Source organism: Triticum dicoccoides, chromosome 7B (genome assembly GCF_002162155.2).
Source record: "Triticum dicoccoides isolate Atlit2015 ecotype Zavitan chromosome 7B, WEW_v2.0, whole genome shotgun sequence".
Taxonomy (NCBI): domain Eukaryota; kingdom Viridiplantae; phylum Streptophyta; class Magnoliopsida; order Poales; family Poaceae; genus Triticum; species Triticum dicoccoides.
Window position 1 is genome coordinate 677349041 of NC_041393.1, and position 19483 is coordinate 677368523.

General features: G+C 39.7%; 1 protein-coding gene across 9 annotated transcripts in view; it reads right to left on the reverse strand.

The window, feature by feature from the left end:
- LOC119337365 (putative receptor-like protein kinase At4g00960) overlaps positions 1–7724 on the reverse strand; it is a 25575-nt gene extending 17851 nt beyond the window's left edge. For 2 of the 9 annotated variants that reach the window (XR_005163246.1, XM_037609483.1), the window contains exons 1-8: positions 7287–7723; positions 6604–6747; positions 6239–6503; positions 5888–6107; positions 5662–5812; positions 5347–5532; positions 4624–4681; positions 3687–3816 (exon numbers count right to left, since the gene is read on the reverse strand). Coding sequence is in view for 8 of the 9 variants with exons in the window: in XM_037609483.1 (XP_037465380.1) it covers positions 3687–3816; positions 4624–4681; positions 5347–5532; positions 5662–5812; positions 5888–6107; positions 6239–6503; positions 6604–6732 (1139 nt within the window). In the remaining variant the exon portion in view is untranslated. Of the gene's footprint in view, positions 1–2535; positions 3025–3053; positions 3596–3686; positions 3817–4623; positions 4682–5346; positions 5533–5661; positions 5813–5887; positions 6108–6238; positions 6504–6603; positions 6748–7286 lie in introns of those variants that run through there. The other 7 variants (XM_037609490.1, XM_037609487.1, XM_037609486.1 and 4 more) reach the window with 6 other exon arrangements.
- Positions 7725–19483: the final 11759 nt, after the last annotated feature.

The window sequence follows — 19483 nt, forward strand, 5'->3', positions numbered from 1 at the left end:
TTTTTTTTGTTTCCTGTTTTGTTCCTTTTCCTTTTATTTATTCTCTTTTACTGTTTTAATTCAACTTATGGCATATAAGTATTTTATAAATTTGTGTTTTCTTTATTATAATTACCTATGTAATATTTGGCACTAACCGAACATTTTGTTTTGATGTGTGGAAATGTTTGATGTTTGACAATATTTAAATTTTGAATTTGAAAGTTTCGAACCGACGCGAGAATATTCGCAGTAACCGAGGTGATGTGTCCTCATTAACGCGGGATTACTGTAGCGTAATCACCCGGGCGTCACACATATGCTGGTCGATCAAATGATCAGATCTACTACCTACTGGCAAAACACGAGAGAGGATACAAACTAGCTTATATTAGCTGCAGTGGACCCCAGCGGTAGATGAAACTAGGGTCTCGCTAAATATTATCAATATCAGACAACACAGCCAACATTAGCATGATATGTCATATGTTAAATTGTGTGGTGGTAGAGGAGGCATTTCCGAGTAATATGCACGAGTTCGTTGATGTCGGGACTAAGAAAGTGCATACGTATTGGTTTCTGTTGCGGCGCTTGAGGCATAGCTGAGAGTAATACTCCATGGACACACCGAAGGAATCAGAGAACTCTTCAAACCGTCAATGTCGTTCGTGACAACTGCATGGCTTCACCGACAGAGACTCCATACACTGATTATTACGTTTGACTATTACTCCCAGGTGTACGCATTAGCAAATTCCGAATTTAGAGGCAGTACTTGATGCACGTCCCATTAAAAGCCCAAAACGTTAGCGAGGATGACAACATAATTACGGCCTGTTTGGAAGAGGACAATTGTTTGGTAATGTTTACCATTTAGGTCAAATTTGAACCAAATACCGGAACTTCACAAAGAATGTTATTCTTTCAAACAGCCCCTTACCCGCTGCTTGGATTGAGTGTAATTTTGTGTGATCACCGGTATTTACCCCAGTTTTGGTTGCATATTCTTTGATCACCAAGAGTTGCTGCATGCCAGACCTTTTGATCTGCTTCTGTGAAGTTAACCTGGACATTAACACCCATCCTGTCCTACTTGTGTCTTGTACTTGGATCCTATTTCTCATGTTCCACTGCATTTTGTTCTTTTTCCTAACGAAAATTTGAAATTAATGGAAGAAGTGACATGTTATATTTACTATGAATGCACGAGTCCATATAATATCCAACATTTCGCCTTCAGACCTGAAACACATTTCTCATGCATCACGTGAGATGTATCTTTAAGTGAGGTTTCCTGATTCCTTTTCTTTTTTTTATTAAAAAAAGCTAATGAGGTTTTCCGGATTATGGTCTCTATGGCTATCTCAAGTTGCACGAGCTGACTTTACCTAATACCATTGTCTACACAACTTAGAGACGCCGTGTTATTACCAATATTTCTTCCAGAGTCTTCCACCTGACATTGCCTAAAGACTAAACGGAGTTCTGTTTTGGATGTTTTTGCCCTTCTTTTCCTTCTTACGACAGTTCCAAATTTCTGTCGTCATCAGCATTATTTGATTTAAGAAAATATGAAGTGGAAAATGATGGTTGCGTGATATATTTATGCATTACTTGTACTTTCTCTCTTCTCTTTTGGGTTCTCACAGGTTTCTTTTTGGTTTCATTTCTAGCGTACCCCAACTTGCTTCAGACAAAAGGCTTTGTTGTTGTTGTAATAGGATAAGGCCTAGAAAATCAATATCATAATAATTAAACCCAGGGATGCCATAAAATAACCTCAACCTCAAAAAACTATTACTCGATAAGCTACATTGTACTCCCTCCCCCAGGAATTATTTGTCGCTGAAACAGATGTATCTAGCACTGAAATACTTGAGGTACATACATTTTAGCGACAACTAATTCCAGACGGAGGTAGTACTTAATAAGAACATACTACAATTAACTAATTTTTTCAAATAATGTGCTTACTAACAGTACTAAATATTAAAGCATTCACATTCAGATTCTTACATGGATGTTCTGCACTAATGGTGCCAAATATGCATGTGTTTGCAGTGCTATACATAAGGTATGTTTTTAGAGTGTTGTCCTATTTTGGTTATGGGGTGTGCACATTCTTTCACCCTAAAAATTATTACTCTATTTGTTTGAAAATTAATCATGCTTTAGAGAGCATGTACAATTATTCAGATTTGTTACATAAGTAGTATGTACACATTTTGATGTAAAGTAGCTTCACAATTCAATTTTTATTGCAATTTTTTACTTATTTGTGTAAAGATATAATGGTCAAACTTGCGTAAATTAGATGTTAAATGTGAAAAATGTCATTCACTTCCAAACAAACAGAGTGAAGAATCAAAGATGTTGACTAGAGAGGAGGGTGAACATATGACTGCAAATAATTGTTTCTTAGTTGCTTTTAGATATTGCAGAATTACCTAAAATGTGCAACTCAATGAATCACCCTACATGACAAGATGCAACTAGCACAATAAAACCACAAGATAATCAAGCTATCAACACTAAGACAATGTAGAGGCTCGGGAATGAAATAGCCATAAGATGGAGACGAAGTTTTTATCTCGTAGTCCAGTCCCTTGGAAGGGGTACTAATATCTGTTGGAAAGGCGGAGGGCGACAAAGCACCTCACAAGACTAAGTCTCGCCATTCTTCTCCTAGAGCCTCGGCCAACAAATCTGAGGTATATCACTAATGGTTGACCTTGAGCTGGTAACAAACTTTCTTGGAGCACAAATCCACAACTTGGAAGCTTCCGGGTGAGACTAGCGTGCCAGGGAATGCTAAGGCTCCTAAGAGTAAAAAGTATGTGATGGACTCATGGGGTATTCAAGTTTGGCTTGGTGGAATCATAGATCTTAGGCTCCTGTTTCATTTCCCTCAAAGGCACGAAGACTTTAGACATTAGAGAACTATAGGGGAGGAGCTTATCAAGCTTTGGAGATTCAGAAATGGTGAGAAGAGAGAATTCTTACAATAGTATAGCATGAAGAGCGACTTACCTTGAAGGTGGAAACCTGCAGTTATAGTTTTTTCAGACATGACAGAGTTTTGCACATGATGCATGGCACATGCTAGTATGACAACATTAAGTAATACTACTCCCTCCATTCCTAAATATTTGTCTTTCTAGATATTTCAACAAGTGACTACATACGAAGCAAAATGAGTGAATCTACTCTCTAAAATATGTCTATATACATATGTATGTGGTAGTCTATTTGAAATATCTAGAAAGACAAATATTTAGGAACGGAGGGAGTAGTATTTACCGATGCTTTACACAATTGCTAAGGCCTCTTAGATATCCATGAATTTTATGTGGATCGACTACTATTTACTAATAAGAAGTTATTTCAGCATAGGAATTTGAAAAAATCACGAGGTCAACGCTCTGGATGCTGCGACTGATCCTCTTAAATCAACAAGATGAGTAGTTATTTGTTTATAAAATCTAGTTCCATGAAATATCACAGGGAAATTTTGGTTTGCAAAAAGAAAAATATATTTGAGTTCCTCTGGCTGTAGCCATCATCAAGGATGTTGTCCTCGCTTGTCTGGGTCACATCTTGAGGCTCCCAAATAGCTCTATTTGCGTCAAATGACAAGTCTAATGTGGGCAAAATCACACAATACGTACTCTTTGATAAGGAAATGGGGGTGGATATAATATGTTTACCTCATGATAGGCTCGTGTTCGTAAATCATGGGCTCAACCGTGTCACTTTCATGCATCGATCTATCATCCTCTCCCACCTCGCCAGGTGTGAATTCAACCGTAGTGGGACCACCATGAACTCCCATCGAAGCTGAGGAGATCGCAAATATATCACAACCTTTTAGATATGTTATTTCTTTATGTCATTGCAATACATCACAAACCACTGAAAATAGTCAATTCCTCACTCTTCCAAGATCAATATAACAAAGTACTCCCGCTGTTCCAAATTAATTGATGTGCTAGGTTTGTCCTAAGATATACAACACCGAACACACAGTACAAAAATATATTTTATAAAGAATCTCATGAGACTAATTTGCTGTTCTAAATGTTAATATAGTTTCTATATATTTCGTCGAACTTAAAGAAGTATGACTTAGGGCAAAGCTGGAACTGAGGGCGAACTTGGTTTTTGATGCATTTCAAATATTTAACTTCAAAATATAAAACCTGAAAATGTACAACTTATGGTATTTTCATTTAGAAATTCATATTGTCAGAAATCCACTTGTTTTATTCAGAATCTGGAACCAAATTATTAGAATTTTGAATGCCACAACTCTGATTGCTAAAAAAGTATTTTGTACCCGCACATTTTTGTTGTTGATTTTCATGCATGTCTGCATTTCGAGCACATCTAATAATTATGTAGAACAACCCTCTACACTCTTTACTTTCTTTGAATATACACATGTGGATTGAATTCTATGTTCACCGAAAATATGTGCTTCTTTTGGCATGTGAATCCCCACTGAAACTTGGTTGCCTCATACTATTCAGGATTAGGCATCCTTAGGAGCCCAAACATTCTTCATAACTGATGAGAGTTTGATCCATAGTGAAATTTCAAAACTTCTCTATACAAACAAAATCTTGTTTAAAATGAGATGCTTACATGAGGAAGTCGTGTATTCATTGTAGGCCAAGGCCCCCGTGCTTTGTAAATTAGTGGTCTACAAACAACAAAATTGTAGAGCTTTAGTCCATTTTTGTAGGGACCACTCCTATAGCAGTATTTGAAAATATTAAGAGCAATATGTACGACACTTCGGACAACGATATTTTTATGATGGTGATCTGCATCACACCGGTTGTATTAAGGAAAGCAACCAATGGGCTGATTTCATCCATCGTAACAAAATAGTACATGGAGTGATGTGCATGCAGCAAAACTCTGAAAAATTTGTAGTCCTTTACACCAACAGTTTATTAAGAGATACATGAATCAGATTTCAACGATCAGTTGATTGGAATTTAGTACACGAAACAACTGCTAGCGCACCAGCTACAAAATATTTAATGAGAGATGTACACTAATATTTTGGCATTTTTAATACTATGTAGTTGGGTTTACTAGTTGATATATTTTTATGGGCCAAGATAACAATAGACGATTAGTCATATGAGAAAATGTTATGCTGAACTATTAGTACAAATCCAACTATCTACTTACTTACAGATATAATACCATAACACCCTAATATCAAATACAATATGCAAAAGCAATATGGTCAAAAGTGATTTTAAACCAGGGTAGTTCTATTTTTTTCTTCAAAAAGACCGTTAGAAAAAAACTGTTTTTGAAAAAGTAAAAAAAAAAACACTTCTCTTTCAATACCTCGCACTTAAGTGACAACTTCTCAACATCAATCCTACTAAGTACATCAACAACATGGCTTATAGTAGGCCTTTCCTCTCGATCATGCTTAATACATCTTAACGCTATTTCGATGCATGTCTTAACTTCTTGTGATATGTGTGACCACGTCGTTGCATGTACCCTTTTTTGCCACATTTCACATACCTGCAAAATTAAAATGAAATCTCGACGTGTTATGTTGGACATGTTACATACCTACAGAGCAACTGTAAGACATAAACATAACTTTGTATGAAAAAATAAGTATTCATGATTCAGAAATTGTTTTCTTACAAGCTTGATGAATTCAAAGGAAGCGGTATCTTTATATTCATAGTAGCCCTTGAATCCTGCCATTATTATTACGATTATAACACCCAAACTGAATACATCATATTTCGGTGAGATTTGGTGTCCGATTATGTGTTCTGGTGGTATGTACCCCCTGCATGGTATCAAATACAATTACTCTGTAAGGAAACTGTATAAGTTGAATACTTCTCATCAGGTACGAACTCACAATGTTCCAAAATTTGTCGCTGTGGTGCAGGTTTCTGCTGAAGGAAAGAATCTTGATAAACTAAAATCGCCAATTTTCGGCATCATGTTGTTATCCAGCAATATATTTCCAGGCTTCAAGTCAAAATGGAAAATGGAGTCCTTATGAAGGTGATTTAAACCTTCAGAGACTCCCTTAATTATTTTGTAGCACATGTCCCAATCAAGTTTGCATGGTTCGTCTGCACAAGTAAACATGACACATATTACCAAGATGCCAGTGAAGAGACTAACTAAAATAGATCATAAATTTAGGGGAATAAGCATTTTGCTTTGTGCATCATAATATTGTCTAAGTAAAGCACGATCTTACCAGAGACATGTTTGTCAAGGCTTCCACCATGCAAGTATTCAAAGCAGAGAACTCGTTCATCCACCTCAGCCCAAACGTATTTTCCACCATGTTCCACATATTCACGGCGTGTTTCATGACAGTAGCCAACTAACCGCACGATATTTTGATGTTGGACCCCCATAAGGTTTGTACACTCATTCTCAAATTGTTTATTGCTGTCATGTTCTGGAGGCATGTATTTAAGCTTCTTCACAGCAATCTCTTTCCCATTGTCCAATACTCCCTGTAAATGATCTCTTATCAATATCGCGCATGGGAACTAGCGGTCATCTTGTTTGAGAAAATATAATTCCCAAATAAAAAGAAGCAAGTAACAATGATACCTTGTAAACCACTCCATACGCACCACGACCAATTATGTGCTCCTCGGAAAAATTATTAGTGATCTGTTTTAACAACTCAAATGAGAACGGCGATGTCACCCCACTTGTGTGTTGTAATTGGCTCAACATTGTATTCTCTACCTCCTAGTACCACAGAAAATTTCAAGATATGTTAAGTGCGTGTGTACGCATATGCATAAGGGGTAAGTAGTGTCATAAATGCAAAGTTAGGGAGTAAAATGTAATAAATTTCTCAAATGTAGTAAGTAGCATCAAAAACTCAAAAAGGGTCAGTAGTGTCTCGAATGTGAAAATGTGACAACAACATTTTAATTGGGGTAAGTGGTGTAATAAGTATTTTAGGGGTGACAACTATCACTTACTATAACCTATACAAAGCGGATATATATATTATCAAAAGACGACAAATAATTGGCATGTCGCTGTAGCTTCAAATTGAAGTGATTCTTCAGCAGTTCACACAGATCTAGCATCAAGCTAATAATTAAGAACATGGTGAAACTGTACCACTAGTCCGCAACAATGAGCATGGTATACTGATGAGTGGCCAGCTCGGTGACATCAAAAAACAAGTTGGTAAATCGACTAAATAGAAACTAATGAAGCAACCAAACAAAAAAAGGCAGGCCGCTTTCTCATGTATAGCCGAAGGAAGAGCTTGCCTGCCTGGAGTGAGCTGCGCTGAAGGGGGGAGAAGAGTCCGACCAAGGGAGCAGAAGCAGAGCTCAGGAGGATATGTGCCCAAAAACTCAGATCCAGCTGGTGCCCACAGATCTGGGCTCACCAGATGGCGTCCAGAGTTCGGTATTCATCTAGAGTGGAGAGAGAGTCGGCAAAAGCAACTTCCGCTCGCTCATCTCCTTCCCGTCGCCGCCAAGAAACCTCACCGTGCGCTCGGCGGTGGCCCGTCTAGCTGCGCGTGGTCAGAGAGAGGAGCTCGACGGGACGGAGAGGAGGAGGCCGGGTGGCTCGCGCCGCCGGCCCGAGCGTCGGGTCGAGGCAGAGCTAGCAGGGAGAGAGAGCGCGCGCGCGGATGGGGTCAACCGGTCAAGGGCGAACGGCGGCGGAGTGGTGTGGGTGGGGGAATCTCGCGGGAGTGAGTCACCTTTTTTATGCAGGTCGCCGCCAAGGACAGCTCACCTTTGCTCCTCAATCTTTTTCTCTCGGATGCTTATTCAAAAATACACCCTCTGTAAACAAATGTTACTGGAAACAGACAGGCGCTTTGCTGCGTCATTATAGTTGTACTAGAACAATGTCCACACGTTGCAACCGGATATAAATATTCTACTAGACTACTATTCCCTCCGTCCCATGATAAGAAGTTTTTGTAGTGTCTAAAAACGTCTTATATTATGGGACGGAGGGAGTAGTACGTTACCTTGTGATTTACTCCCTTTGTTCTTAAATATAAGTCTTTTCAGAGATTCCACTATGTGGACTATATGCAAAGCAAAATGAATGAATCTACACTTAAAATGCATATGTATACATCCATATGTGGTGCATAGTGGAATCACTACAAAGACTTATATTTAGGAACAAAAGCAGTGCATGTCAATAATATTGTATCATGATCATGTTATGAGCCTGTAGCAACGCACGGGCATTCTACTAGTGCTTTCTAATTAATCAATATACTTAACAATTCTCAGGAACCTCTCTACCAGCTAATGCCTTCTTAGGCCATGTACAATGCTAGATGCTTAGGGAGGTGTTTAGAAAATTAAACCGGGTTTTTCTGAACCATCAGTGCCTATTTTTAAAGGAGAGACGCCTAACTAAGTGTCTGCCATGTACAAATAAGCACCGGTGCTTAAAGAAAGTCTGGTTTATTTCTCCAAGCTGCACATTGCATTGACAAGGCCTTACTAGCCCGATATAGGTGTTGAGAGAGCCCCAAATCCCACATCCCATCACGCGTTGCTGGAGAAAACATCAGAAGTAGGCTGAGAATCTCATCGCCCGCATATGGCCATTGCCACACCACCTTCAAATTCATGTCGTCGGGAGAAGGAGGGGCGGTTGACGATGTGTTACAACCAGATCAAAATTTTCCAAATCTGCACAACACCGAAGAGATTGCTGTCATTGCAAGCGCTTCGTCATGAGACAGCTTGATCTAGCGCATGTCATGTTACCACTGGGGAAGAGGGGTTGGGAGGAAATGGGCCGGGTAATATTTTTGAAAGCCTAAAACTAAACAAGGGTTAGAAGCCATGAGACTGGCATCTCAGGTATCATGTGGTACCAAAGCCCTTCAGAGATCATCGCCTGTCGCATGGTGGATGTACTAAGGAAAGCAGTCCAATCCTCTATAAATAAAGATTGATAAGAGTTGAACAATCTTTTTCGAACCGTGAAAAGCATCCGATAAATTGTATGTAACCGGAACATTCTGCGGGGAGACATAAGAGCAACTCCAACGGGGCGACCCATTTCGTCCATCGCCGTCTGTTTGGGTCGGCGCGGACAAAAGTGGAGGCCCAAGGCGCCGACCCAAACCCAAAACGCGTCCGCTTCGCGTCTGCGCTGACGCATTTGCGGCCCAAATTTGCGCCCCAAATGCGTCGGTGCGGACGCGGAACGGATACCACGCGCGCCTTCTTGATGTCCGCCGCGGCCCCATGATACATCTCCGTCGTATCTACTTTTCCAAACACTTTTGCCCTTGTTTTGGACTCTAACTTGCATCATTTGAATGGAACTAACCCAGACTGACGCTGTTTTCAGCAGAACTGCCATGGTGTTATTTTTGTGCAGAAATAAAAGTTCTCGGAGTGACCTGAAAATCCACGAAGCAACTTTTCAGAATTAATAAAAAATACCGGCGAAAGAATCAGCGTTAGGGTCCCACACCCTGTCACGAGGGTGGGGGGCGCGGCCCCTCCACCTGGGCGTGCCCCCTGCCTCATGGGCCCCCTGGACGTCCACCGACCACAACTCCAACTCCATATATTCGCTCTCGCGGAGAAAAAAATCAGAGAAAAAGTTTCATCATGTTTTACGATACGGAGCCGCCGCCAAGCCCTAATCTCTCTCGGGAGGGCTGATCTGGAGTCCGTTCGGGGCTCCGAAGAGGGGGATTTATCACCATCGTCATCATCAACCATCCTCCATCACCAATTTCATGATGCTCACCGCCGTGCGTGAGTAATTCCATCGTAGGCTTGCTGGACGATGATGGGTTGGATGAGATTTACCATGTAATCAAGTTAATTTTGTTAGGGCTTGATCCCTAGTATCCACTATGTTCTGATATTAATGTTGCTATGACTTTGCTATGCTTAATGCTTGTCACTAGGGCCCGAGTGCCATGATTTCAGATCTGAACCTATTATGTTTTCATGAATATATGTGAGTTCTTGATCCTATCTTGCAAGTCTATAGTCACCTATTATGTGTTATGATCCGACAACCCCGAAGTGACAATAATCGGGATACTTCTCGATGATGACCGTAGTTTGAGGAGTTCATGTATTCACTACGTGTTAATGCTTTGGTCCGGTACTCTATTAAAAGGAAGCCTTAATATCCCTTAGTTTCCACTAGGACCCCGCTGCCACGGGAGGGTAGGAAAAAAGATGTGATGCAAGTTCTTTTCCATAAGCACGTATGACTATATTCGGAATACATGCCTACATTACATTAATGAACTGGAGCTAGTTCTGTGTCACCCTATGTTATAACTATTACATGAGGAATCGCATCTGACATAATTATCCATCACTGATCCAATGCCTACGAGCTTTTCACATATTGTGCTTTGCTTATTTACTTTACCGTTGCTACTGTTACAACTACTACAAAACTGCTACCGTTACTTTTGCTACTGTTACCATCACTTCCATACTACTTTCCTACTATATACTTTGCTGCAGATACTAAGTTATCCAGGTGTGGTTGAATTGAAAACTCAACAGCTAATACTTGAGAATATTCTTTGGCTCCCCTTGTGTCGAATCAATAAATTTGGGTTGAATACTCTACCCTCAAAAACTGTTGCAATCCCCGATACTTGTGGGTTATCAAGACTATTTTCTGGCGCCGTTGCCGGGGAGCATAGTTCTATTCTTTGAGTCACTTGGGATTTATATCTGCTGATCACTATGACGAACTTGAAAGACGAAATAACTAAGATTTATCCCTCAACTACGAGGGGAGGTAAGGAACTGCCATCTAGCTCTGCACTAGATTCTCCTTCTGTTATGAGTAAGCTTGCGACACCTAAACCTGCTTCTGCTATTAATTCTTATATGTCACATGTTATTGATGATGCCACTTCTACTATGCATGATACTTATGATGAAACTACTTCTGTGCTTGAAACTACTGTGCCATTAGGTGAATTTCTTGATGAACAACTTGCTAGGGTTAGAGAGAATGAAATTATTGAAGATAGTGATGATGAAGGTTCTCACCCTAAGTATGAATTGCATGTTATTCCTGAGGGTTATGTTATGGATGAAGAAACTACTAGAGATATTCTTGCTTGCAATGATAGATCTGATCTTAAGAAGTTATTAGCTAAACTGAAACAGAAATCTCTGAATGCTAGAATGAAATATGACCCTGCTTTTGCTACTTCACCTATCTTTGTTACTGATAAGGACTGTGAATTCTCTGTCGATTCGGAGATAATTACTTTGGTTGAATCTGATCCTTTTTATGGCAATGAATCTGAAACTGTTGTGGCACATCTTACTAAATTGAATGATATAGCCACCCTGTTTACTAATGATGAGAAATCTCGCTACTATTATATCCTTAAGATATTTTCATTCTCATTAAAGGGTGATGCTAAAACTTGGTTTAATTCTCTTGATCCTGGTTGTGTGCGTAGTCCCCAGGATATGATTTATTACTTCTCTGCTAAATATTTCCCTGCTCATAAGAAACAAGCTGCCTTAAGGGAAATATATAATTTTGTGCAAATTAAAGAAGAGAGTCTCCCACAAGCTTGGGGGAGGCTTCTCCGATTACTTAATGCTTTGCCTGATCATCCTCTTAAGAAAAATGAAATACTTGATATCTTTTATAATGGACTAACTGATGCTTCCAAGGACCACTTGGATAGTTGTGCTGGTTGTGTTTTCAGGGAAAGAACAGTCGATCAAGTTGAATTGCTATTGAATAATATGTTGACTAATGAAAATAATTGGACACTTCCTGAGCGAATTCCTGAGCCAACTCCTAAACCAACTCCAAAGAAGAGGGGTGTTCTATTTCTCAGTCCTCAAGATATGCAAGAGGCAAAGAAATCTATGAAAGAAAAAGGTATTAAAGCTGAAGATGTTAAGAATTTACCTCCTGTTGAAGAAATACATGGTCTTAATATACCACCTATTGAAGAAACACATTGTCTTGATAACTCGACACAGGTAGTAAAGGTAAATTCTCTCTATAGATATGATAAAGTTGAAATCTCGTACACTAAGTTTCCTAGCCCATGTTTGGATGAATTTGATGACTTTATGGCTAGGCAAGAAAACTTCAATGCTTATGTTGGTAGAGAATTAAAGAGTAATGCTGACATGATTGGACACTTCGATGATTATATGGCTAGAGTTAAGGGTGAACTTAAACTCATTAGTAAATATGCTTCTATGGTTACCACTCAAGCAGAACAAGTACTTAAAGCTCAAAGTGATTTGATCAATGAATTATATAATAAACATGATTTTGCTATTAGAGTGGCTACTAGAACGGGTAAAATGACTTAAGAACCTTTGTATCCTAAAGGCCATTCTAAGAGAGTTGAGCAAGATTCTCAGAGAAATAATTTAGATGCACCTAGTCCCTCTAAAAGGAAGAAAAAGAAAAATGGTAGGACTTTGCATGCTTCTAGTGAACCTGTTGTAGACACACCTGAGAATCCCAATGATATTTCTATTTCTAATGCTGAAACACAATCTGGTGATGAACATGAACCTAGTGATAATGTTAATGATAATATTCATGTTGATGCTCAACCTAGCAATAATAATGATGTAGAGATTGAACCTGCTGTTGATCTTGATAACCCACAACCAAAGAATCAACGTTATGATAAGAGAGATTTTGTTGCTAGGAAGCACGGTAAAGAAAGAGAAAGATGGGTTCAGAAACCCATGCCTTTTCCTCCTAAGCCATCCAAGAAAAAGGATGATGAGGATTTTGAGCGCTTTGCTGAAATGATTAGACCTATCTTCTTATGTATGCGCTTAATTGATATGCTTAAAGTGAATCCTTATGCTAAATACATGAAAGATATTATTACAAATAAAAGAAAGATACCGAAAGCTGAAATTTCCACCATGCTTTCTAACTACACTTTTAAGGGTGGAATACCTAAGAAACTAGGAGATCCAGGAGTACCAACTGTACCTTGCTCCATTAAAAGAAACTATGTTAAAACTGCTTTATGTGATCTTGGAGCTGGTGTTAGTGTTATTCCTCTCTCTTTATACCGTAGACTTGAATTGAGTAAGTTGACACCTACTGAAATATCTTTGCAAATGACTGATAAATCAACTGCTATACCTATCGGTATTTGTGAGGATGTGCCTGTTGTGGTTGCAAATGTCACTATCTTAACGGACTTTGTTATTCTTGATATTCCCGAGGATGATAGTATGTCGATTATCCTTGGTAGACCCTTTTTGAATACTGCAGGGGCTGTTATTGATTGCAACAAAGGCAATGTCACTTTTCATGTTAATGGTAATGAGCATACGGTACACTTTCCGAGGAAATAACCTCAAGTTCACAGTATCAATTCTATTGGAAAAATTCCAACTATCATTATTGGAGGTTTTGAATTTCCTCTTCCTACTGTCAAGAAGAAATATGATATTCTTATTATTGGGGATGTGCATATCCCCGTTGAGGTAACCTAGTGTTATTCAAAATTTCTCCGGTTCCATGTTATTCGGAATGAGTTTGTTAACAAGACTTGATCAACCTTGTTGGTGGATTCCTTTTGATGATCATGAGATGGATGAAATTAGAAGGCACAACATTTTGTACCCTCCTTTTATTTTCTGTTATTTAGTTTAAATAAAGCAAATAGTATTTTCTGTTTGCTTTCTGAATTATCCATGCAATAAAAAATACCCCGAAAATAAAAGTTCTCCAAATGCCCTGCAATTTAGTATGATTTTTTCTGGAATATTTGAAAATATTTGGCACTACGAACACAGCAGGGGGAGTTGGCACCTGGCCACGAGGGTCCAGGGTGCGCCCACCCCTACAGGGCGCGCCCCCTGTCTCGTGGACCCATGGTGGCCCCCCTCCACTTATTCCTGCACCCACACACTTCATCTTCCTCCCAAAAAAATCACCATCCAGCTCAAGCACGGGTTCTAGCTCACTTTGCTACCATTTTTGATCTCCTTGCTCAAAGCTCCATTCACAAAACTGCTCTGGGGGATTGTTCCTTGGTATGTGACTCCTCCAATGGTCCAATTAGTTTTTGTTCTAGTGCTTTATTCATTGCAAATTTTTGCTGCCTAGGTGACCCTGTTCTTGAGCTTGCATGCCAAATTTATGAGGTCCCAAGTAATTCTAATGCATGATATAGGCTCTAAGCACTTGAGGGAGTAGTTGCTATCAATTTTGTTGAGTTTGATTCACTTTTATTTTGAGTTACTAAAAATTTCAGAAATTTTCAGAAAAAGATGAAGAGATTGTACTTGAGGGGCTCTTCTAGCCAAGGCTCTAAGGATAAACAAGCTAAGGAGAAGGAAAAGGCCAAGTATAATCTTCCTCGTGTGGCGGAAGTACGGCCGTGTGAATGGCCTTGTGATGATTTCTTGAGAGCAGGCGGGATTTATGATGACTTTTATTCGTTGGCTGATAATGCGGGCCTCACCGACTTCCTCCATGACCTGATCGAACAATATCTCTTACTCACAATACTTTCGTGCAAAACTTCTACTATTATCCTAAGAAATCACCTCCTTCAGTAGCTTTTCATTTATATGATGTGGCTAGGGAGATGTCATTACGTGATTTTTGCGCGGTTTGCAAAATACCCTTCGAGGGCAGCTTAGAGGAACCGCATCGTAAAGATGTGGATGGATTTATTGATACTATTACTGTAGGAGAATCAAGGAAGGTTTCCGATGCAAGAATTACTAGCATACATTTTCCTATTCTACGCTACTTTGCAATATTTGCTAGTCGATGCTTAATTGGACGGGAAAACTGTGGAAACCTTAGTGTTCCTGATATTATTATTTTGTTCCATGCCTTATTTCGTGATAACTCTGTTAGTATGGGTGCTATTATTGCTAAAAGTTTAAGCCTGAACCATACAAAGGGTCCCATCTTTGGAGGTATCTATGTTGCACGCCTTGCTAAACACTTCGAGATACCTATTAGGCATTATGAGAAAGAGGAAAAATTGCTGCCCCCTACCTTTTTAGATTACAAGAGCATGGTAGCGCATGAGTTTATTGTTAATAATGATGATAAGATGCTTTTGTATAATTTGAGATTTCATAAGAAACACAATGAGACTATTATCTTGCCTGCGCCCTCTTTGTTTGATTTAACTGCAGGTCATTACCTTGTCTTGCCGGCGGCCGTTTTTGCACACCGGGTCCAGACATCAGCCCGAGAGCCCGAGCCGGAACCACCACTTGACCCTTATCATTCATCATCTTATCAGTGGGATCCGGAGGAGATCGCCAGCCAGTGACAGTACGATGACACTCCTTAGTACACCGGGAAGAGTAGCTGTGATCCATGGGCATAGACCAACTTAGGCCAAAAGCCTAAGCTTGGGGAGTATGTATTTCTCACCAACATTACATTCATGTTCACACACTCATTCTAGTTGTCGGTGCTCATACTTTTTCATTGTACTATCCATGCTAGTTTAATTTCTTTTTCTAGCTTTCTCCTTGTGTGTTTGATAAACCTTAAGAAAAAACCAAAAAATTAGCTAGTTTACTTTTCGTGCTTGTAGTAGTAATTAAAAGAAAACCCAAAAAGATTTCTTGTTCTTCTTTTGCTTGTTGGGAGCTTTCCCATGTAAATAGTTTTATTTCTTTTCTTTCCTTTGGGGGTCGAGAGGAGAAGACCATAATCAAAATGTTTAGTGGCTCTCATATACATGATTGTTAATTTAACCAAGAACCCATATTACTTTGTCTTCTCCCTTGAATTGAATGCTTGCAGATTCCAGCTTAGTCCAATGCACGTGCACTATTATCATTATCCACACCGTTCGGTCGTGCAAGTGAAAGGCAATAATGACGATATATGATGGACTGATTGAGATGAGAGAAGCTGGTATGAACTCGACCTCTCTTGTTTTTGTAAATATGATTAGTTCATCATTGATTCAGCCTATTATGAATAAACATGTTTGCAATGACAATTAGAGATTATAGTTGCTTATGCCATGCTTAATTAGCTAGGAGCTTATAATGGTTTACCTTGCGTGCCAACATGCTATTAAAATGGTTGTGATGTGGTATGATGGGGTGGTATCCTCCTTTGAATGATTCAAATGACTTGACTTGGCACATGTTCACACATGTAGTTGAAACAAAATCAACATAGCCTTCACGATATTTATGTTCATGGTGGATTATATCCTACTCATGCTTGCACTCGGTGTTGATTAATTTTAATGCATGTTCATGACTGTTGTCGCTTTCTCAGTTGGTCGCTTCCCAGTCTCTTGCTAGGCTTCACCTATACTAAGCGGGAATACTGCGTGTGCATCCAAACTCCATAAACCCCAAAGTTATTCCATATGAGTCCACCATACCTTCCTATATGCGGTATCTACCTGCCGTTCCAAGTAATTTTGTATGTGCCAAACTCCAAACCTTCAAATGAAATTATGTTTTGTATGCTCGGATAGCTCATGTATCAATTAGGGTTGTCTGTATCTTCACTTGTTAGGCGGGTTATTCTCAGGAGGAGTGGACTCCGCTCCTCATTCACGAGAAAATGGCTGCTAACCGGGATGCCCAGTCCCATGCTCAAATCAAAATAATTAAACAAAACTCCCCCAGGATTGTTGCTAGTTGGAGGCACCCGTTCTTTCGGGCAAGCCATGGATTGATGCTTGTTGGTGGTGGGGGAGTATAAAATTTACCATTTTGTTTGGGAACCGCCATGTGTGTAGCATGGAAGATATTGAGATCTCATAGTTGTTATGTTGATAGTGAAAGTATACCGCTCAAAATAATATTCATCTCTATTTCAAAATCGAGCTCTGACACCTCTACAAATCCCTGCTTCCCTCTGCGAAGGGCCTATCTATTTACTTTTATGTTGAGTCATCACCCTCTTATTAAAAAGCACCTGCTAGAGAGCACCGCTGTCATTTGCATGCATTACTATTAGTTTATATTGGGTATGACTATGACTGGATCTTCTTTTACCATGGATTGCAATGTTTAGTCAGTCCTTGATCTTTAAAGGTGCTCTGCATTTATGTTTTGCGGTCTCAGAAAGGGCTAGCGAGATACCATCTTGTTATATCATATTATGATTGTTTTGAGAAAGTTTGTCATCCGTGTTTTATTATTATTGCTCGCTAGTTGATTATGCCATTGATATGAGTAAACATGAGACCTAAGTGTTACTGTGAATATGGTTAGTTCATAATCTTTGCTGAAAACTTGAATGTTGGCTTTACATATTTAGAACAACAAGAGCAAACAGAGTTTGTAAAAGTTTTTCTTTATCACTTTCAGTTTGTCAACTAAATTGCTTGAGGACAAGCAAAGGTTTAAGCTTGGGGGAGTTGATACGTCTCCATCGTATCTACTTTTCCAAACACTTTTGCCCTTGTTTTGGACTCTAACTTGCATGATTTGAATGGAACTAACCCGGACTGACGCTGTTTTCAGCAGAACTGCCATGGTTTTATTTTTGTGCAGAAATAAAAGTTCTCGGAATGACCTGAAAATCCAAGGAGCAACTTTTTAGAATTAATAAAAAATACTGGCGATATAATCAGTGTCAGGGGCCCCACATCCTGTCCACGAGGGTGGGGGCGTGCCCCCTCCCCCTGGGCGCGCCCCCTTGCCTAGTGGGCCCCCTGGACTTCCACCGACCTCAACTCCAACTCCATATATTTGCTCTCGCGGAGAAAAAAACAGACAAAAAGTTTCATCACGTTTTACGATACGGAGCCGCCGCCAAGCCCTAATCTCTCTCGGGAGGGCTGATCTGGAGTCCGTTTGGGCTCTGAAGAGGGGGATTCGTCGCCGTCGTCATCATCAACCATCCTCCATCACCAATTTCATGATGTTCAACAGCGTGCGTGAGTAATTCCATCGCAGGCTTGCTGGACGGTGATGGGTTGGATGAGATTCACCATGTAATCAAGTTAGTTTTGTTAGTGTTTGATCCCTAGTATCCACTATGTTCTGAGATTGATGTTGCTATGACTTTGCTATGCTTAATGCTTGTCACTAGGGCCCAAGTGCCATGATTTCAGATCTGAACCTGTTATGTTTTCATGAATATATGTGAGTTCTTGATCCTATATTGCAAGTCTATAGTCACCTATGATGTGTTATGATCTGACAACCCCGAAGTGACAATAATCGGGATACTTCTCGGTGATGACCGTAGTTTGAGGAGTTCATGTATTCACTATGTGTTAATGCTTTGGTCCGGTACTCTACTAAAAGGAGGCCTTAATATCCCTTAGTTTCCACTAGGACCCCGCTGCCACGGGAGGGTAGGACAAAAGATGTCATGCAAGTTCTTTTCCATAAGCATGTATGACTATATTTGGAATACATGCCTACATTACATTGATGAACTGGAGCTAGTTCTGTGTCACCCTATGTTATAACTATTACATGAGGAATCGCATCCGACATAATTATCCATCACTGATCCAATGCCTACGAGCTTTTCACATATTGTGCTTTGCTTATTTACTTTACCATTGCTACTGTTACAACTACTACAAAACTGCTACCGTTACTTTTGCTACTGTTACCGTTACTTCCATACTACTTTGCTACTAAATACTTGGCTACCCATACTAAGTTATCCAGGTGTGGTCGAATTGACAACTCAACTGCTAATACTTGAGAATATTCTTTGGCTCTCCTTGTGTTGAATCAACAAATTTGGGTTGAATACTCTACCCTCGAAAACTGTTGCGATCCCCTATACTTGTGGGTTATCAAGACTATTTTCTGGCGCTGTTGCCGGGGAGCATAGCTCTATTCTTTGAGTCACTTGGGATTTATATCTGCTGATCACTATGAGGAACTTGAAAGACGAAAGAACTAAGATTTATCCCTCAACTACGAGGGAAGGTAAGGAACTGCCATCTAGCTGTGGACTAGATTCTCCTTCTGTTATGAGTAAGCTTGCAACACCTAAACCTGCTTCTACTATTAATTCTAATATGTCGCATGTTATTGATGATGTCACTTCTACTATGCATGATACTTATGATGAAACTACTTCTGTGCTTGAAACCTAATGTCAAGTAGTTTCAAGCACAGAAGTAGTTTCATCATAAGTATCATGCATAGTAGAAGTGGCATCATCAATAACATGCCACATATGAGAATTAATAACAGAAGCAGGTTTAGGTGTCGCAAGCTTACTCATAGCAGAAGGAGAATCTAGTGCAGAGCTAGATGGCAGTTCCTTACCTCCCCTCGTAGTTGAGGGATAAATCTTAGTTCTTTCGTCTTTCAAGTTCCTCATAGTGATCAGCAGATATAAATCCCAAGTGACTCAAAGAATAGAGCTATGCTCCCCAGCAACGGTGCCAGAAAATAGTCTTGATAACCCACAAGTATAGGGGATTGCAACAGTTTTCAAGGGTAGAGTATTCAACCCAAATTTATTGATTCGACACAAGGGGAGCCAAAGAATA